The sequence below is a fragment of the Hemicordylus capensis genome, chromosome 1 (assembly GCF_027244095.1).
Source record: "Hemicordylus capensis ecotype Gifberg chromosome 1, rHemCap1.1.pri, whole genome shotgun sequence".
In the NCBI taxonomy this organism is placed as follows: domain Eukaryota; kingdom Metazoa; phylum Chordata; class Lepidosauria; order Squamata; family Cordylidae; genus Hemicordylus; species Hemicordylus capensis.
In genome coordinates this window covers 30,838,458-30,860,707 of record NC_069657.1, presented here as the reverse complement: position 1 = coordinate 30,860,707, position 22,250 = coordinate 30,838,458, and the positions used below count along the sequence as shown (strand labels likewise).

The following is a 22,250-nucleotide window of genomic DNA, read 5'->3' as shown; positions in this document are numbered from 1 at the left end:
GAACATAGGAAGCTGCCTTATACTGAATCGGACCATTGGTCCATCTAGCTCAGTATTGCCTATGGAGACTGGCAGAGGCTTCTCAGAGTCTCTCTCATCCCTATCTTGGAGATGCCAGGGAGGGACCTTGGAACCTTCTGTGCGGAGGTGCTCTTCTCAGAGCAGCCCCATCCCCTGAGGGGAATATCTTACAGTGCTCACATGTAGTCTCCCATTCAAATGCAAACCAGGGTGGACTCTGCTTAGCAAAGGGGACAATCCATGCTTGCTACCACAAGACCAGCTCCCCTCCCATTTAGCATGCTCCATCTAAAACAGGGCTTGGCAATTCCCAGGTGCCAGGGAACGCATGGCGATGAGAAATTTAACCACAGCCTAGACCAGGATATTCAGAGGTGACTTCATTTAATTAAAGGCTTATTTATGACAGACAACCCTGTCTCTGTTCCAAGAATTTTACATGTAAAAGGGATAAAGAGAAGCCTGTTCACCCTCCCCCTCCACAATGTCTGTCACTAAGTTTGGTAATTTTGCCAAGTGTCCTTCATCTAGCTCCTAAATTTTGGGGCAGGTACTAGATGCAAAACAAACAAGACCTGGGGAAGTCACAGGCTCTACCAGGTCAGACAGTTCGTCCACCTAGCTCAGTATTGGCAGCAGCTCCTCCAAAGTTACAGGTAGGAGTCTCCCAGCCCTACCTAGAGATGCTGACCTCGAATCTTTGGCATGCAATGGAGATGCTCTACCACTGAGCTATGCCCCCCTCTCCTAAGGTAGGGGTTCCCAACCTGTGGGCCTCCAGATGTTGCAGAACTACAACTCCCATCATCCCCAGCCACAACTGTAGCTGGGGATGATGGGAGATGTAGTTCAGCAACATCTGGAGGACCACAGGTTGGGAACCCCTGCCCTAAACGGAGTCTCTCATAGTACTCGCATGAAGTCTCACATGTAGTCTCCCATCCCAATGCAAACCAAAGCAGACCCTACTTAGCAAAGGGGACAATTCATGCTCGCTGCCACAGGACTAGCTCTCCTCTGCAACTTCAGACACCTTCCCTCCTTCTGAATGAAAGACGCCCCAGCTTCTGATCTAGGGACAAGGATTTTTCAGAAAGCAGGGTATACATGGACACACACACAGACACACCTATGTTCATGCTTGTAAACATGGTTTCAAAAATCTATAGTTTCTAGTTCTCCCAACTGTGTTTAGACATTCACAGATGTACTTCGAGCTTCTCAAAAATACCCTGTGGGTAAAAAGCCTCTTGATCAATTATCATAGCAACATCACATTCTCAAGTTTTGGAATGATGATAGCAGCTATTTCATGAAGAACATGTGTGAAAGCACTTGTAAACTGCTCCCAGAGATCAGCATACACAGATCGTCTTTTCACTAGGTTGGCTCCAGACACTTAAGTAGGTGGAGGTATTTATTCTTTAATATTTGCCCAGTGAGAGGCATGTGACAGAATTTCTTCAGCAACGTGAGCTGGAGGCACTGGTGATAGGAACAGCCCATTACAACATCTCAGCAAACTTTGCCCTTTGCCAACTCTAGCCAAGTATCTGGCAATTACATCCATTCCCACAGCCCTGTAAAGATACTGACATCAGTGATAGGGTTTAAAGGAGGAGAGGAAGTTTGAAGGGGAAGAGAAGAATGCTAATCAAGGGATCTCATAGTATCATAGATCATACAAAAATTGTAGGAAGTCTTGTTATCTTTGTTAAAGTCTTTGTTAAACAAATCCAAAACCCAAACCTTTATTACAACAACTAAAATGTTACAAATAAGTGAGCAAGCTTTTGAGCTCTCCAGAACTCTTCTTCAGACTAAATGTTGCACTAACCAACAAAGAGCACCCAGCATCCCCAGCATGCTCATTTCCATTTTGCACAGTCTGTCAATTCTCTTACTAGCATCCCATGGCCCACCAATAAGTTTTACATCACCACCCACCATGGTGTAGTGGTTAGGGTGCTGGACTAGGACCCGGGAGACCTAAGTTCAAATCCCCATTCAACCATGATACTTGCTGGGTACTCTGGGCCAGTCACTTCTCTCTTAGCCTAACCTACTTCACAGGGTTGTTTTGAGGAGAAACTTAAGCATGCAGAACACCACTCTGGGCTCCTTGGAGGAAGAGCGGTATATAAATGTGTTTTTTAAAAAAAAATCTGTAAAGCAAAAAGTGCATATTCAGGATCTCTTAACACTTAAGTAGTCTGTATTAATCCTGAGAATGCACACTTGCATAAGAGCACCTTGCTGGATCTAACCCAAGTTCACCTAATCCTGTATTCTTTGCAAAGAACCCAGAAACCAGTGGGCAACAGATGATCCACCAGAAATTGACCAGAGGCAAACCACGGTCTACCTTCTACCAACAACATAATTTTGAAGAGATCTGACATTTCCTGCTTTAGGTATTTTGGACTGTTGTATGAGCTAACTTTTCTGAAGTTCAAAACCCCAATCCACACAATTCTCCCATCTCTATTCTAGGCACAAGTCTTTCTGCAAGCAGGAACACTGAGGGGGTTTGGGTGGGTTTTTGTTTTTTAAATTCATCTGAAATCAGATCTTTGGCCTCCACAAATTCCCAACCTAGTCCAGCCAGCTCCTCCCCCACCCCAAAGCGAGGGGAAGAGTCAATCACCCCCATTTTCCTGCATGCTCTAACAGCAATTTTATCCTTAACTCCATACACATAAGAGACCATAAACGGGGAGGGCGGGGTCTTCTAAGGACAGATCAAAGTAGCAAGTGGGGGGGGAAAGGAAAAGGGGGCTCCAATGCACAAACGGTATTAAAACAAGGAGCGGGGGGGGGGGAGGAAGGAGTAGTTAAAGTCACTAAATCAAATCCATCTGGAAGCCAACCCCAGAGGGCGACGCGCTGCGCTCCTCGGATACAGACGCGCGGGTACACACAGGCAGACATAAAAAGAAATTGGGGAGGGCGGATAAATAGATAGATAGATAGATAGATAGATAGATAGATAGATAGATAGATAGATGATGTGTTTTTACCTTGGAGATTTTGGACTCTGATGTCGCTAATCTGTCCGATCAGCTCCTCGCGCTGAAACCAGTCCCATTCGTGCCCAGCCATGGAGGAGCCGGTAGAGGTAGGGATGCCACGGCTGCAAAAGCGGGGCACCCCTCAATAGTCTCCCCACAACACACGCGCGCGCACTCAAGTGGCAACAGGGAAGCCAAAGAGGAGGAGAGAGTAATCAGCAAGCACGGGGCGGGAGGGCTTAGGGACCTCTTCCCCAGAAGGGAAGCGGGGAGGGGGAAGGAGTTGGCCGGGGGTGGGGGCGCACCAAGCCACCGAGCGCGCAAGAAGGTTGCCTCGGAAAGCCCCTCGCGTAGGCGCGCAGGAAGAGGGGCAGAAAGCGGAGGGTGCGCAAGGGACAGAGCGGGTGAAGAGGGATCGAGACCCGGCTGGGCTGAGACGAAGGAAGGCGAGGCAGTCCCCTGGCAAACTACCCACCCAGCCCGGCCGGATCAAGTTTTTAAAGGACGGAGGCAAAGCCTGAGGTCTCCAAGAAGCATATTGTGATGTTGGTCACGGAGGTGACGCAGCCGCAGGTTTGGGCAGGAGTAGCTGAGGGACGCGCGCACACACACACACTCACGAGTACCTGGTTAATGTTTACAGGCGAGCAGGAAGCTCAGCGCGCCCGCCCGCCCCCGCACACACACACCAGGCGCACACTCACACCCATCGCTCTCTCTTTCTCACGTCCAGCCCCAGCCTCCTCTCTCTGCAGGCGGATCCAAAAAGACTATAATCTGATTATTCATTTTTCACTTGCCAATTGGTGGGGGGAGGGAGGGAAGGGAGAATGCGCCCAAACTCTGGGAAAGCCGAGCGGATATTATGTTTAGCATGATCCTCCTCTCTCCCGGCGGCGGCGCCCATTAAAAACAACAACATATACAGCTCAGATCTGCATTCCGGCTGGGGGACTTGAAGCCGTGCGCGCCGGAGAAAGAGAAACCAAGGCAGAAAGAAATCCAAATCATGGAGCACAGAAAGAGGGAGGAGAAACCCAAGCGGCGGCGGGGTCGGGGGGAGCAGGAAGGCTGAGGGAGGAGCGAAAGTATTTATAACCCTTCAACCTGTAGGTTGTGGGAACATCCAGGGCTCCTGAAGCATGAAATGCCCGGAAGAGGGGTTTATGCAAAGTGATTAATTCCAAAAGCGCTTCTAGTGCATCCTGAATTGAAGAAGCAACAGCATGGGAATACATAGGAAGCTGTCTTCTACCGAGTCAGACCCTTGGTCCATCTAGCTCAGTCTTATCTACACAGACTGGCAGCGGCTTCTCCAAGGTTGCAGGCAGGAACCTCTCTGCCCTATCTTGGAGATGCCAGGGAGGGAACTTGGAACCTTCTGCAGAACGCTACCATCCCCTGAGGGGAGTATCTTACAGTGCTCACACATATCTCCCATTCAAATGCAAACCTGGGCAGACTCTGCTTAGCTAAGGGAACACTTCATGCTTCCTTTGTACCACAAGACCAGCTCTCTTTTGCTTTTGCTCGACTCTCTCTGTCTCTTCCTCTTCAGCCACAGTTTGATTTTTGTGATGTATCATCATCATCACTGACTGACGTGAGGAGGAAAATTACTCAAAGTACTGTGTTCCCACTGAAATTAAAAAGACACGTTAGGCATTGCCAGGTAATTACAATGGGACTCTGAATAATTTTCCTCATCATGCCAGTCAGTGTTGTTATTGTTCTTATTATTTTAAAATGTATTCCCAACCAAAACAATCATTAAAACAAATATAAAAATGCATCAAAGTAATACACCAATAAGTGCAGCAAAAAGCAGCACATCCAACAGGAAAACTAAATTTCACTTCCTGCAAATCCAAAGCCAGGAGCCACTAGTCTAACCTACCTCACAGAGTTGTTGTGAGTACAAAAATAACCATATATATCACCCTGAGTTCCTCAGAAGGGCAGTGGAATAAAAATGTAAATATACATAAATAAAAGCAGTTAAGCCCGAAGGCCTTCCTGAAAAGCCTGGCATCAGTAGTATACAGTGTCAGGGTCTGGTGGGCCCTCCTGGGAAGGGCATTCCACAGAGCTGGTGACACCACTGAAAAGGCCCTGCCTGGAATGACCTGAAAAGGCCATTTAGAACTTAATACATTCCCCATTAAATATTTCACAAAGACAAACACTTGGGCTATGCTTGATAACATAAACCACATTCTCAATTAATTGTGCATATAATATTCTGCTGCAGCAGATTTTTCTGGAAACGATGAGGATTCTATAGGATGCAGTCCAGTGGCCCTAATTTGGGAGACTGGTTGCACTGTTTGGTGCACTCTAAACCTCAGGACATTTCGAGATTCTGGGTTTGATGCACAATTGTAACTCATTTTCTGCCAGGGATCCAACTACCTTTCCATTCCTCCAGCTGCAACAAGAAAATAGCATTTATTTCCCAGCATCCAAAGCACAATATTTGGTAAAGTATTTGCAATCCCCTACATTAGCTCTATGTTAAATGTTTGATGTTAGATGTGAAACATGGTTGTGTGAGGGTCATGGGCACTAACCAATACATGCTTACAGTACTGCTGAGGGTAAACATTCCTCCTTCCCTGCCCCTTCAAGCTGATTAGGGTAGCCCAGTCTTACATGAGTTCTTTCTCCGTGTGTTTCGTCTGTGCCTTATATGGTTTACTCTTTTTTCTGTATAAACATCTGAGAGTTGACTGTGTATTTTTTGTGCTGTTCAGATTATTTATTTTCTGCTCATCCGATTTTTCTTTGACCAGCTCTACAACTATATTAGGCCGGTTTGGACTATATTATTATTATTATTATTATTATTATTATTATTATTATTAATTTGATTTGTATACCACCCTTCCAAAATGGCTCAGGGCAGTTTACAATTAAAACAAACCACTAAAACAGTAAAGAGCTAAAATAAATTTAAAAATAATATAACAATTAACAAATTAAAAACATTTTAAAACAATTGAACAATTACAGTGACTAAAAACCCCGAAATCGGGTTTTGAATTTTAAAATAGACCAGATATTAAAAACCCCAAAATTTAGGAAGCTGAGAAAGCTAGGGTGAATATGTCTGCTGGCCCTCTCAAACATGTGGAGGAGAAATATGGGTATGCATGACTCCCTCACATATAGCATACCATCTTGCCACCACTGAATACTGTGGATCCAATAATATGCACAATTCAGTAGCAGCAAGATAGTGTGCGGATGAGGGGGAAGTGTGCCTGCCCACAATCCTCCCCCTCACATTTGACAGCCAGCAGATATATTGTCCAGGCTGGCCCATGAGAAGCCAAACAGTCCTGTATGTTTTATTTGGGGAAATGTTTTTGCTGCAACTAAGATAATTTATTCATACATTTACAAATACAGATATGATGAATATTTATATACCGCTATTAATAACTATGAATAATAGATCTTCAAGGCAGCTACCGTGCTTGGCTTTAGCTACTCTAGAAAAGAACAGCTAACTATTCTTAGTATTAACTATTCTTAACACTAGTAAGCCCAGTATTACCACGGTTACCACCGCCTAGAACAAATGGATTCCTAATGTTTAAACACAGCCAGAATGCAGCTATTTAGTTCATGTCTTCCCCAAATTTCTTTTGTTTTAGCAGAAGTGCATCTGAACCATTGCTGTGTGCCCTGTGGGACCTTTTCATTGCTCTGATTCCAGGGGCGTAACTATAATAGGGGCCCACTGCCTTGGGGGCCCCCCCAGAGGCAAGTCACATGACTGACTCCCCCAGCCACACACCCACCCGGGCTTCCTTCAGTTGTATTCATCCTCCGAAGTTGATGTGAGTGTTAAAACCTGGAGCTACCAGAACAGCATGTCTTTCTCTAGTACCATTATTTTAAAATCTTGTCTCTGGGCCCACTCCAACCTTGCTACGCCCCTGTCTGATTCTAAAATAAAGTGATGGTGGTGGTGGTGATTAAGAATATTCTTATATCTCTCTATTAATTTGAGAGAATTTAAACAAGACAAGTGACTATAGCATACATTTGTTCAGGATTTGGATTTGTTTTCTATTAAATGATGCTAAACATTTATACCCGCCAAGATTTCACCAATGAAAATAGGGGCAGGCCTGTCGACATGTAGGGCGCATGGCCAGGGAGGCATGGTATCTAGTCCTCACCAGGGGCATAGCTGCAATTGAATAAAGGTAAAGTTGTGCCGTCAAGTCGGTGTCGACTCCTGGCGACCATGAGCCATGTGGTTTTCTTTGGCAGAACACAGGAGGGGTTTACCATTGCTATCTCCGGCACAGTATGAGATGATGCCTTTCAGCATCTTTCTATATCGCTGCCACTGGGCCCCTGAAGAAAGGAGGCCCATCTGCTGGCTGACAGGAGACTTTCTCTTTGCTCTCTCCTTCCAGCTTTCTTTTCATCATACTCCTCATTTTGGAGAAGTTTCCTCTTCTGAAATTCAAAGTGTCTGTGTTAGACTTCCTTGGTGATTCTCTCCCCACATGTATGCTGAATTTGATCACACTGTGGTCACTGTTCCCTAAAGGGTCGATGACACTGACATCACGCACCAGATCCTGGGTGCCACTCAGGATTAAGTCCAAGGCCGCCTTCTCTCTGGTTGGTTCCAAGACCAACTGTTCTAGGTAAAATCCTGGTAAATAGGGACAGTGGGCACATATAAAAATTTAGTTTTAATACATGGATTCCTGTTACTAATGCTCTGGTTGATTTGAAACTCATACACTTTACCTTGCATGCAACGTCTTGGACAAGTCACCTGTCTTTCAGCCTCACTGGTTTGCCCTGTGAAAAATGGGTGTGGTTTTGTGGCAGGAAATTTGGAGTTCAAATCGTGCTTTGATGTTCGGGGTTCTGACTCCAACTATGCTTTGCTTGGGCAAATCACTTGACTCCATCCTGTGTTCAACACTGACTGCAACAGCATCCACCCTCTGGGAAGCTGACAAGCAGGGCCTGAGGGCGACAGCATTCACCTGTTGTTTGTCCTGATCACCTGCTATTCAGGAGCCATAATGAAGACATTATGCACCAATGTCATGGACTGCATCTGATTAGATGACTTCTCACACCCCAGTATTTAGAATAGTCATTGGCTATCGCAGGAGATTGTAGTGTGGAAGGCTCCAATCCAAAGAATGCACTGCACATGGGATCCTGTTCCCCACAAAGGTATTGTATTAACCATAATTACAGATATGTATATGGGAGGAAAAGCTTCCCTAATAGTAGTTTCCTTCTATCTAGTACTGCAAAAAAGACCTTATAAAAGGGTTGGGCAAACTTGGCCCTCCAGCTGTTGCTAAATTACAACTCCCATATTCCCCAGCGACAATAATTTATGGCTAGGGGTAATTATTATTATTATTATTAATTCGATTTCTATACCGCCCTTCCAAAAATGGCTCAGGGCGGTTTACAAAGAGAAATAACAAACAGATAAGATGGCTCCCTGTCCCCAAAGGGCTCACATTCTAAAAAGAAACATAAGACACACACCAGCAACAGTCACTGGAAGTACTGTGCTGGGGGTGGATGGGGCCAGTTACTCTCCCCCTGCTAAATAAAGAGAATCACCACGGTAAAAGGTGCCTCTTTGCCCAGTTAGCAGTTAGTTTTATTTTTATTTATTTATTTATTTAACATATTTTTATACCGCCCAAAACTTACATCTATGGGCGGTTTACAACAAGATAAAAACAACATTAAAACATTAGTTAAAAACAAAAACAAGAAATTTAAAACACAACAGTTTAAATTTTTTAAAACAACATTCTAAAACAACATTAAAAACAATCAAAACAGTATCAATTAAATACTGTTTATTTTGTAGTTGTAGTTTAACAACAGCTGGAGGGCCATGTTAGCCCACCCCTGCCTTGTAACATAGATGTACAACATAAGACGTCAACATAGCATTGATTACATGGGGCCTGACATGAAAAATAGTTTCAAAGAGCATAGTTCAAGGAGCAAGATACTCAAGATTGGCCCCTTCATGAGGCAAGGTGAGGAGATCACCTCAGGCAACCAATTACTGGAGCACCAGCAGTGGCCGGGGGCGGGGAGGAGATGCCTCCCGCCATTGCCATTGGAGGAGCTCTTGGGGAATCATCTGACCTTTGCAGACTCTGAAAGGAGCACCTCTCCTCACACTCCTTGCCCATCTTGTAAGGAACACAAAGAAAGGAGGAGGAGGATGCTGGCAACCTCCTGGGACAGTGTGGTGTAGTGGTTAGAGTGCTGGACTAGGACCGGGGAGACCCGAGTTCAAATCCCCATTCAGCCATGAGACTTGCTGGGTGACTCTGGGCCAGTCGCTTCTCTCTCTGCCTAACCTACTTCACAGGGTGGTTGTGAGGAGGAACTGAAGTATGTAGTACGCCGCTCTGGGCTCCTTGGAGGAAGAGCGGGATATAAAATGTAAAAAATAAAATAATAAAAATAAAATAAATAAACCTTCTTTCCTCCCTGTCCCACCCCTCATGCCATTTCCAGAGCTTGCAAGGGCTGGTTTTGAAAAGAAACTGGCCCCCACCAGAGGCATGGGACACAGCAGCATTTGGCACACCGCCTGAGGCAACACAATACTTCAGGTCACTCCTGATTGTGCTTACCTGCAAACTGTGATGTAAGAAAGAGTCAAGTGAGGAAGCCCATAGGCAACCTGGATTTCCATCAAAATTCCCACCTGTTTAATCTTATAATTTCTCATGACTAGAGAAGGTAACTTGGAGAAACACATCAGCATTCCAGTCCTCTCCTAATAATAATAATAATAATAATAATAATAATAATAATAATAAACCTACTTGCCATGTGCAAGTTGTTTGCTGTTGTTCCTTCAATCTATTTGTCCGGCTACAGGGTGAGGTCTTCTTCACCCAGCCTACCAGGGCACACAGAGTCCAGCCTCAGAGAAGGGATGGGGAGGGGTTAAACGCCATTCTGGGTCTCCTCCCTCCCAAGCTGTTTGCCCCTCATACTGGCCTCTCTCTGGTGGACCCAGCACACGCCACCAGCCAGCCACTCATCCCTGGGCAGCTCCTTAAATGCCCCCTCGCAGGCTATGCACCTTCCACCCCCAGTCAGGGGCCCAACGCCGCTCTTTATTAGCCCATTATCCCTATTCCTTCCTCCTCCTCTCTGAGCCCCCTCCGTTCGGGAGGCATACTGATGGCATCACTCCTGCACGCCTCCCCTGGAGCTCTCCCCGGCCCTAGCTTGCCCGGCCTTGCCTCCCTGCCTGGAGTGCCGCTCAGTGGGGAGACTGGAAGGCCGGCGGGTCCCGTCGGCATGCCGTCTTCCTCTTCCACCAGCTCATCATCCCCTCCTACGGCATCGGACGGCCACCTAGCCTCATCCTGGACAATAAGAGCGGCCTGTGCGGCTGAACACTATTGTTTCTTTAACTCAAATTTATAATCATCCCCTTTCATATACATATAAATTCCCTCTCTAATTCTTATGATTGAGAAACAGGGAATACTGTATTTATCTGAATCCAAGGCTAGGTTTTTTCCAAGTCCCTCAATGTTAGAAATCAGGGGGCCATCTTAAATTCAGAGTCCACTTCCTTTCAAGTAAATACAGGATGACCTGTATTTAACCTGTATTTTTAAAGGGAGCGGGGAAATGCTTGACTAACAAGCAGAAAGTTGCCTCTTCATATCCCTGCTGGTATTATATCTGGCAGCAGCGATATAGGAAGGAAAGGCATCATCTCATACTGCGCAGGAGGAGGCAATGGTAAACCCCTCCTGTATTCTACCAAAGAAAACCACAGGGCTCTGTGGGCATCAGGAGTCGAAATCGACCTGACACCTTTACCTTAGTCTTAAATTCAGAATCGTCTCTGAATTGGATAAATACATAGTTTAGATAGCCAAGTTCATAAAACACCTCATTCACCTAAACATTCTTGGGAAACATTGGGTTTCAGGTGAAAAGTTATCAAGCACAAGGTTACAGGTAGATCATCATTTCTTGGGTCCTAAATGAAACAAATGAAATAATGAAAGATGGGGTGATTCTATATCCATGTCAACTAGCCACACCCCATGGTGACTCATTCCTTGGCCACACCCCCTGGAGACATCCCCCCCTCCCCAATTCAGCATTTGTCTGCAAAGGACAAGTGCTGAAAGTGGGAAGAGCAGTTCCCCATGATTGGGAATCCACACTACAACATGTCTGGCTCTGGTTAAAAATAAATAACTGGTTCAATGAACAGGCAAGCCCACTATTATCCTTGCCACTGCAGATTACTCCATTGTAAAGGATAAAGTATTATGGAACAGCCCTGCACCAACTGGCACTAAGAATACATCCATGTATTGTTAGTATTTCACCTCACCTGAAAGGCCCCTCACTGTTCAAAATACATAGTGTAGAAGCGTCATGTTTGCACAGATGAAAAAACTTGGCACTGGACCAGTGTGGTCCATGCAGTCTGCCTGGGTAATGACTTCTCATGGTGAGCATCCGGCTACAAGGTCTCCACCAGCCCTGAGTTCTCCATTCCCTGTTATAAGATGATGACTACTACTACTATGAATATTTATACACTGCTTTCCAACAAAAGTTCTCCAAGCAGTTAACATAGAAAAATATTAATAAATAGATAGATATCCCCAAAGGGCTTATGATCTAAAAAGAAACATAAGGTAGACCCCAGCAACAACCACTGGAAGGATGCTGTGCTGGGGTTGGATAAGGCCAGTTGTTCTCCTAAATATAAGAAAAACTCTATTTTAAAGGGTGCCTCTTTGCTCAATTAGCTGCAGTGCCCAGATAGAAGCACAGATAGCAGCTATCTGAATTTCTGGTTTTAAGGCCATAATCCTTCTGCATACTTACTCAGGAGTAAGTCCCATTGAAGTTAGTTGGACTTACCCCTGAACAAATATGTAAATAACTGAACTTCAAGGAGCACACCTCAAAATTCATCTCCAGTTTCAAGTTTCTTTAAACCAGAGATGGCAAATATCTCAAGGTTCTTGTCTTGGGTGCCTTGCCAGACATGCAAGCAGATAATAGTGATTCTCCTGTAAAAAAGAGTGGGACATAGGAAGCTGCCTTATACCAAGTCAAACCATAGGTCCGTTTAGCTCAGTATTGTCTACCCAGACTGACAGCGGCTTCTCCAGGGTTTCAGGCCAGTGTCTCTCTCAGCCCTATCTTGGAGATGCCAGGGAGGGAACTAAGAACTTCTGAATGTAAGCATGCAGATGCTATTCCCAGAGCGGCCCCACCCCCTAAGGGGAATATCTTCCAGTGTTCACACATGTAGTCTCCCATTCAAATGCAAACAGGGTGGACCCTGCTTAGCAAAGGGGGCAATTCATGCTTGGTCCCACAAGACCAGCTCACCTCCAGTGGTGGGGGTGGGGGAGAAGCACAATTGGGTGGGTATGATATACAAACCTCTTGTAGTTACACGGTAGAGTGTAGGGATGTGCATGGAACCGCGGAGGCGTGGTCCAGTGCCAGTGGGGGTCTCCCTTTAAGGGCGGGGGGTTGCACTTACCCCTCCCGCCACTTCCCCCCCACCAGCGCTCCATTTTTATGAAATGTTTTTGGGGTGGCAATGTTCCTCCCTGCCCCCCTGCCCCCATTGTTTGCCAGAAATACTGGAAGTACCGATCACACGTGCGCCCGCCGCCACCGCGCCCGCCACACACATCGCAGTTCTGGTATTTCCGGCAAACAACAGGGGCAGGAGTGGCAGGGAGGAACGCTGCTACCCCAAAAATATTTTGGAAAAACAAAGCGCCAGTGGGGGGAAAGCAGCGGGAGGGGTAAGTGCAACCCTCCCCCGCCCTTAAAGAACCACACACACATCCCGGCACCGGACCGCTGGACCGGGCCATGTTCGAACCAGTTCGGAGGCCTCTATAATGGCCTCTGGACCAGTTCGTGCACATCCCTAGTAGAGTGGAAACATTACCCCCCAAATTCTTCAGCAGCAGCCATCTTCAAGCAAATGGTTATCACATAGGGAATAGGAAAAAATATCTAAGCCCTGTTAAATAAATAATGCCTATAGTAATTGAAATAAATATTTCATTATGCAGTTTATAGCTTCCCCCATCTTGCCAGTGCACTTAACGTACGGTCAAGCTCAATAAACACACGTGCAGCACGATCTATGCATGTTAATGTGGATGCACACTGGATGGAACAGAGCTTATTCCCTAGAAAGTGCAGCTTAATATTTTCTGTAGGCACAATGTACTACGTTTATATTAACAGAGCGCCAGAAGTGCGCCACTGTTTTGAGCATTCTAGGAACCCAAAGGAATAAGTCTCATACAAGCTCAGCTGACATGAAGGATGCAACGTAATGCTTCTCAGAAATGAGTCCTCTTCAGCACAGACCCTCTAGGAAGTGTGTTTAGAGCTGCAGCCTTAGTTGTGTAACAGAACAACTGTAAAGGCTTTCCTCATGTCTAGTCTGTAGCACCATAAATGCGCATTCATTGCTGGCACAGTGTATTGCTGCTGGCAGAATGCTCTAGCTGATGTGACTGTGGAGATTTGGAATGCCGTGTGGAATGCAGTTGTGCGAGTCTAAGAGGTACCTACTGGACAGTGTCCGTAACATCACCATTCTCCAGCACTACCATGCCTTCAACATGTAATGAACTTCTTTGTTCATTTGTTTTTGTAAAAATCATGAGTGAGGAGCTGCTGGCCTGCCAGATCTGGATGTGTAAACACAAAGTGCAGCCAAGCTGGAACATAAATGTACACAATCAACTTGAAAAATTCTCTAAGGGAACATTTCTTTTTTTAAAGAAATCTAATACCAAAATGCCTTTGAGTGTATACAGTGTGCCGTTCCTTTATGGAAGCAAGCAGTTCTTCTATTTAAAAACTGGTCTGATGCCAGACTGCTTCTGAATATGTGCAAAGTCACCTATCCCCCCATCTCCAATGCCTCGTAACATAGTTAAGAACATAAAAACAGCTTTGCTAGATTAGGTCCAAGGCCTATCTACTCCAGCATCCTGTTCCACACAGTGGCCCAGCAGATGCCTCTGGAAAACCCACAGGCAAGAGGCAAGGGCATGCCCTCTCTCCTGCTGTTGCTCCCCTGCAACTGGTATTTAGAGGCATCTTGCCTCTAAGGCTGGAGGTGGCCTATAGCCCTCAGACTAGTAGTCACTGATAGACTTCCTCCATTAAATGATCATCTAAGGTTTGAAGAACAGCTTCATATGAATTGGCATCCCCTTCCAAGCTGGCAGGAAGTTAGCAGGGAAGGGCAAACAATTATATATTATCTAGCCTTCAAGGGCCAGGCAGTGAAGCAACATAACCTTCTGATTTGCTAGTAAAATCAGGGCTCTGTATGGTGAGGAGGTAATTGCAGAAATAGGCCCTCCATTGTTTGCAGGGAAGCGCAGGTTCTCCTGGGGCGGACAGAAAAGGGGGCAGGGGCTGAAGCATGCTGCCGTGGGCATCCAGTGAAAAACAGAGTCCAGGATTGATAAGGGGAAATTACCTTCAGGGGTTGTGCAGGTCAAGAAGCTGGAGAAACAATCAGCAGCAGCGAGAGTTGAAAGCAATTCAGGAATGTTGACCCAGTAATGCAATGAAATGAGATTGCAGGAACATTCACAAGCTTTGCAGGCTCACACGCTTAGCTGGTTCAAAATCTCATCACCAAATGTTTTGCAGCTACTTCCCTCGTACCCACAAGGAAAACTTGTGTTGATTTAACGAAAGGTTTGTTCAGCAACAACTCCTCCTTTCCCTTTCCCTCCCTTTAACATAACATCCAGGGCCTTGCTGGGAGGCTCACGCAGGGGGCGTAGCTCTGTCTCAACTCAGCTTCTTCCAAGAAACTGAGATATATGATCGTCTGCAACACCAGGTTCCCCCCATATCTGAACTGGGGGAACCTCAGGTTCCCCAAGTGTGAACCCACCCATACTGACTTTAATCAGTTTATATCTTTTCTGACCAACAAATGCTCAAGGTAGCTTATCAGTTACATTTTGCTCTCACAAATACCTTGTGAGTAGGACTGAGAGTTAAATTGCCAAGAAATGTAGGACCAACAAAAGGAAGTACTTCTTCACATTACGTACTATCGAATTCTCTGCCACAAGATGGTGGTGACAGCCAACAGAAAGGATGGCTTTAAGAAGGGTTTAGATAAAGTCATGGAGGACAAGTCTATTGATGGCTACTAGTCTGAGGACTATAGACCGCCTCCAGCCTTAGAGGCAAGTTGCCTCTGAATACCAGTTGCAGGGGAGCAACAGCAGGAGAGAGGGCATGCCCTCGGCTCTTGCCTGTGGGCTTCCCAGCGGCATCTGGGGGGCCACTGTGCGAAACAGGATGCTGGAGTAGATGGGCCCTAGATGGGCTGCTCTTATGTTCTCATGATCTCACCCCAAAGGCATCAGCACCAAGCCACAATATACCTACAATGCTTGCACACTTGTTCTGTTCTTCTGGTTGCTAATTCCAACAGAAGCTATTGCTGAAGATTAACCACCCCCAATGTTTTTCACAATTCCAACCCATTAAAATCTCCAGGAGTGGTTTTAACAGTCAGCTGGAGATGGATGCAGATCCTGGAGGGCTGGCAACCTTCCACCCACTCTCCTGCTTATACCTTTGCCTCCAGTGACCCAGAAAGTTCAGGCTCATGTGGTAAAGTGAATTGCAATTCTGCATTCATGGCTTTTGGTGGCCCTGGGAGTAGTTAGTGATTTTCAAGGCAGGTGTGGAAATGCCCTAAGCTGAGGTGAGGTCTGAATAATGCAGCCTCTACTGTATGGTTCCAAAAAGGAACTCTAATTCACCCCGCTTCCTGGAGCAGTGGGCATTTCCAGCATTGGCTCCTCTTTAGGTACTCCTCTCACTTAGGATGTGAGAGAACTTTGCAGACTCATAGGAGCTCTGTTCAGACAATATGTTTCTTTATTGAGCGGGGGAGAGTAACTGGCCCTGTCCACCCCCAGCACAGGACCTCCAGTGACTGTTGCTGGTGTCTATCTTAGGTTTCTTTTTAGATTGTAAGCCCTTTGGGGACAGGGATCCATCTTATTTATGTATTATTTCTCTATGTAAACCGCCCTGAGCCATTTTTGGAAGGGTGGTATAGAAATCGAATTATGAAGAAGAAGAAGAAGAAGAAGAAGAAGAAGAAGAAGTTGTTGTGTGTGTACAGATTCTGTACACTTGTGAATTTTGTGTGTGAATGACTGTACCTGTATTCATTTTAAAAGTGTAGCTAGGTATAGGCCCCTCAAATGTAGGGTACAGATAGGGAGTGTACTTCTGCACCTGTGTTCAACATAACATGTGAATGACTCGACCTGTGCACAGATCTGTGCCTGTGTACACTGTATACTCATTGGATGACAGAGGGGTAGATGACAGATGGACAGAGAGAGGTTTTCCTCCTTCCTTCATAATATTAGAACCTGGGGGCATCTGTTGACACTAAATGCTGGAAGATTCAGAACAGACAAAAGGAAGTACTTCTTTACGTAATGTGTAGTGGAACTATGGGATTCACTGTTGCCAGATATAGTGACCACCAATCTGGACAGGTTTGAAAGGGAATTAGACAAATTCATGGAGGATAGGGCTATCAATGGCTACCTGCCTGGATAGCTGTATATTTCCATCAGGATCCTAGAGGAGGCATGCCCTTGAACACCAGATGGTAGGGGACATCAATGGAAGGGGGTGTTGCCCTCTTTCCCCCACTTATGAGCTTTCTAGATGCACCCAGTTGGGCACCTGGTGTGAAGCGGAATGCTGGACTAGATGGGACTTTGGCCTGATCCAGCAAGGCTTTTTCTTATGTTCTTATGAGTGTTGAGCTTAATGTCTGAATAGGATTTTGAGTAGTTTTGCAATACGCCTGCAAACATGGCAAAGAGGCACCTTTTAAATGGAGTGATTCTCTTTATTTAGCAGGGGGAGAGTAACTGGCCCTATCCACCCCCAGCATAGTACCTCCAGTGACTGTTGCTGGGGTCTATCTTGTGTTTCTTTTTAGATTGTGAGCCCTTTGGGGACAGAGATCCATCTTATTTATTTGTTATTTGTCTGTGTAAACTGCCCTGAGCCATTTTTGGAAGGGTGGTATAGAAATCAAAATAACAACAACAACAACAACAACAACAACAACAACAACATTGCACACACTGAAGTTAAAAGAAAAATTGGAAGTGAATACATCAGGAGAGTTAGAAAAATCCTCAAGTCCAAACTCAATGGCGGGAACACCATACAAGCCACAAACACCTGGGCTATACCTGTTATCAGATACACTGCAGGAATAATAGACTGGGCCCAGGCAGAGCTAGAGACACTAGATCATAAGACCAGGAAAATCATGACCATCAATCATGCTCTGCACCCCTGCAGTGATGTAGATAGGCTATACCTCCCTCACAGCTCAGGTGGAAGAGGAATGCTGCAAGTCCATCAAACAGTAGAGGAGGAGAAAAGAGGCCTTGAAGAACAGTGAAGAAGATGCACTTCAAATGGTCAGTAACGCGAAACTATTCAACACCAATGAAACAAAGCAGGCCTACAAGAAAGAACAAGTCAAGAACCAAGCAGAAAAATGGAAAAAGAAGCCACTGCATGGTCAATATTTGCACAATATAAGTGGAAAATCAGACATTACCAAGACCTGGCAATGGCTTAAGAATGGCAACTTGAAGAAAGAAACAGAGGGTTTAATACTGGCTGCACAAGAACAGGCACTAAGAACAAATGCACTAAGAGCAAAAGTAGAAAAATCAACCACAAACAGCAAGTGCCGCCTTTGTAAAGAAGCAGATGAAACAGTGGACCACCTAATCAGCTGTTGTAAAAAGATCACACAGACTGACTACAAACAAAGGCATGACAAGGTAGCAGGAACATCTGCAAAAAATACAAGCTACCTGTAGTCAAAAATTAGTGGGACCATCAAATTGAAAAAGTGGTAGAAAATGAAGATGTAAAAATATTATGGGACTTCCGACTACAAACAGACAAACATCTGCCACACAATACACAAGATATCACTGTAGTCGAGAAGAAAGAAAAACAAGTCAAAATAATCGACATAGCAATACCAGGGGATAGCAGAATAGAAGAAAAAGAAATAGAAAAAAATCACCAAATACAAAGATCTACAAATTGAAATTGAAAGGCTGTGGCAGAAAAAGACCAAAATCATCCCAGTGGTAATTGGCACCCTGGGTGCAGTTCCAAAAGACCTTGAAGAGCACCTCAACACCATAGGGGCCACAGAAATCATCATCGGCCAATTACAGAAAGCAGCTTTACTGGGAACAGCCTATATTCTGCGACGATATCTATAACAACAGCAACAACATTGACAATAAAATTCAGCCATCCCAGTTCCTTGGGAAGGACTCGATGTCTGGATAAAACAAACCAGTCAATAACACCTGTCTGACTGTGTAAAATAATAATAATAATAATAATAATAAGAAGAAGAAGAAGAAGAAGAAGAAGAAGAAGAAGAAGAAGAAGAAGAAGAAGAAGAAGAAGAAGAAGAAGAAACCTGCATGCTCTAAGGTGAACATCCGGTGCACGAGCAGAATGTCCGCCTTGATGGGTGGTTTTGAAGAAAAGTATGTAGCTAGCAGTAATACCACATTGGTGGAATGGGAAGGGAAATTATACTGTATTTATCTGAATCCAAGACTAGGTTTTTTCCAAATTCTTTGATGTTAGAAATTGGGGGGTCATCTTAAATTCAAAGTGTTGTTCCTTTTGCATAAATATCGGTATAACTTGCATTTAATCTTAAATTCAGGGCTGTCTTCTATTCAGGTAAATACGGTACCTAACATTTTGCAATAATGGCAAAACTGACAGCTTATGCAAGTCAGAGATAGGAGACAGAAGAACAACACTTTTAGCAATAATTTTATTGAATATTGGCAAAACAAACCTTATTTGACAAATATATGGATATTTTTTGAGGTTATGATTTAAAGAAATTTATGGTATATTTATTTTCTGGTAAATAATACTTTTTTCCATTCTTGTAAATATTATAATTAGTGAATCCTGTATGTATATCTACTGGTAAAAGAGTTTCATTCTATTAATAAAATATCAATTAAAAATAAAGACCGACAGGAGAATGAATAATTGCTGTGGGGAAAAAAGAACTTCTAATATCTAATAGCTGTATCATCTTGGCCACATGACTCATATCTTTTTTCCTGCAGATATTCGAATTGCCAATATCCAGGGTTGGTTAATAGGATTTATTCCTCAATTAGATAATTCACATTTCTGGATGGCAAGACTTATGTCTTGCTGCTGCTCTGCCCACATTAAAAGTCTTCATGTTGGCTGCTAAATTGCTGAAAACTGGCTGGAACTTTGCAATAATCTGTGAAGACAGCAAGGGACTAATGTGGTCAGACTGGCAGCATTTGAAGCTTACTGATGTTTTCTGGCAAGCTTACAAAAAAACCCTGTCACCAGTCTATGACAAGCAGAGACCCCAAGGCAACTTGGCCAATTAAATCAACTTGCCAGTAGTTTGACAATTAGGATGGCTGTTAATCACAGCATGGGTTATCCATGTGACCTGAATGTTGAATTTCCGACAAAAGAAGGATGACTAAGTTAATAAAGTACATTCAATTGCAGTATTTAAACATATTTTATCATAACAAACTTTGGCTGAAGAATACATAGTGATGACGATAGGAACCTAGGAAGCTGCCTTATACTGAATCAGACCATTGGTCCTTCTAGCTCAGTATTGTCTACACAGACTGGCAACAGCTTCTCCAAGGTTGCAGGCAGCCTTGTCTTGGAGATGCCAGGGAGAGAACTAGGAACCTTCTACATGCAAGCATGGAGATTCTCTTCCCAGAGCAGCTCAGTCCCCTAAGGGGAATATCTTAGAGTGCTCACACATGTAGTCTCCAATTGAAATACAAACAGGGCAGACCCTGCTTAGCAAAGGTGACAATTCATGGTTGCTACCACAAGATCAGGTCTCCTCTCTTAATGCTGAGTGAGCATTTTTGGGGACCTTGAATGATGGTGAGCATTAGGGGTCCCCAACATCTCAGGCTACCTCCAGGCTTTGATCCATATGATATTGGTTCCCAGTTGTTAGGGTCCAATAGTAGGAGGGGGCTATGGAATTCAAGCCCTGCCCATGGATTTCTTGGAGGCAGGTCCAGATTATGACATGCTGAGGCCCTAAACTATGTTAAGCTTAAAAGGCCCCATAGCATTAAAAAAAAAGAACAGGTCGGAAATTCTGCCCCAGTGCATTACTCACACACACACACACACCCGCCGTGCTGTTCATGGTTACAGCAGTGTTCATCTGAAGAGGTAAATGCTGCCTGTAACCATGAAGGTGGGCATCTAAACCAGGCCTGCTCAACTTTCTCCCCCCATCTGTTTTTGAACGACAGCTCCCATAATCCCCAGACACAATGGCCAATAGCCAGGGATTATGGGAGTTGTAGGCCAACATCTGCAGGAGGGCCGAAGCTGAGCAGGCATGGTCTAAACCAAGCCCTGGCCTAATAAAATTTTGATATAACTTGCAGTTATTGCTGCAAAGATTTATAAACTCAATACGATAAATAGTGTGGTCATAAAAGTATATTTTTGTCTTTTCAGAAGGATAATATCTGTTTTAGAGTCTCTCCCCCCACCCGCACGCTTTCCCTTTATTTTTCAACCAGTTATGTAAAACTTGGAATCTAGTCATTTTTTGCTATTCACTATTCAGAGGCCTTCCTAATATGAGGCCCTAAGCTGTAGCTTACTTTGCTTGTGCCGAAATCCAGCACTGCTTGGAGACATCTGGTTGTCAACTGTGGAAAGCAAGATTCTGGGCTTCAGGGGTGCAGATTTGCCCCAATGCATTTGAGGAGTTCACTCCTCATTTTACTCAACTCCCCCAAAGTGTCACCTTTTCACCTCCTCCAAAGAGTTTTTATCTCTTAAGTCTCTCCACCATGTTATAAAGTGCTTTCCTGTGCCCATAAAACAGTTTCTCCCCCATGTGTGTCCTTCCTTCTACACCCCCCACCCCCCAAAAAAGTTAGGCAAAGTGTTCTAAGGGTGTACATGGAAGCACTTTGGGCAGTTTAGTTCACATCTAAACTGAATTTGAACTGAACTGCCGGTCTGTGAACCAGTTCTTTAGAACCGGCTGGTGGTTTGGTTCATGCTGATTTCTAGGGATCCCTGATGCTTATAAAGGGGGATCCTTACTAAGGATGTGTAAATGGGTTTGGTATGAAACCCATCCAACATCAAACAGGGCCAATTCGGTGGTTCAATACCGAACCACCCCCAAACCGAACCGGCCCCTGTTAGGCCCAATCATGGACCAAACAACCCCTGGTTTGGGTGTGGAGGTTCTTTATTTTAAAAAAAAACAAAAAGATTTTTAACTTAACACCCCAAGAAAAAGAAATATAACTCACCACTGCTGCTCCAGGGGCTTGTCCATGGCCACGGGCAGGGGGCGGGGTCTCCAGAGGTTCCCCCTCTCCCCACTGGCCTCCATTTAGTTCCAAATAGCCCAGTTCAGGCAGTCTTCAGCCCAATGGCCATGCGTGGCAGCCTCCAAAATGGCTGCCGCCATGGAGGTGAGGCCTGTAACAGGTCAAAGGCCGCCCAAGCGGGCTATTTGGAACTAAATGGAAACCAGTGGGGGGAGGGGGAACCTCTGGACACTCCCCTGCGGCCACGGACAAGCACCTGGAGCAGCAGTGGTGAGGAGCAGGTTCTAGTATTTATCGCCAGCCTGTGTGTGTGTGTGTGTTGCCCCTGTCAGACACCCAGGAATCCCACGGGTTGGCTGAGAGAGAGTTTCATGATAATAATGCCTGACAATATTTTCACAGTCTCTTCCCTCTGCCAATATTAATTTCAGTTCATTTGATAATTAAGTACCAACTCCTCCAAACTTTTCATTAATGCAAATCAGCTTGGGCCTTAAAGCTGTACAACCACCTGTCAAGGATGGAGAAACACCTTTCAGTTAAAACTGGCAATACCTAGAATCATATAACTTTAGGGTTGGGAAGGACTTTGGAGGTCTTCTAGCCTAATCTCTGGCTCAGTGCAGGAAACTGCACCAGCATCCCTGACCGATGACTGTCCAGCCTCAAAAACTTCCCG

General features: G+C 44.9%; 1 protein-coding gene across 4 annotated transcripts in view; it reads right to left on the bottom strand.

The window, feature by feature from the left end:
- Positions 1–21,689, bottom strand: part of CLMN (calmin) — a 140,287-nt gene extending 118,598 nt beyond the window's left edge. The window contains exons 1-2 of one of the 4 annotated variants that reach the window (XM_053282123.1): positions 21,551–21,647; positions 20,885–20,932 (exon numbers count right to left, since the gene is read on the bottom strand). In XM_053282123.1, the coding sequence (XP_053138098.1) occupies positions 20,885–20,921 (37 nt within the window). In that variant the 5' untranslated portion in view covers positions 20,922–20,932; positions 21,551–21,647. Of the gene's footprint in view, positions 1–3,041; positions 4,020–20,884; positions 20,933–21,550 lie in introns of those variants that run through there. The other 3 variants (XM_053282152.1, XM_053282113.1, XM_053282104.1) reach the window with 3 other exon arrangements.
- Positions 21,690–22,250: the final 561 nt, after the last annotated feature.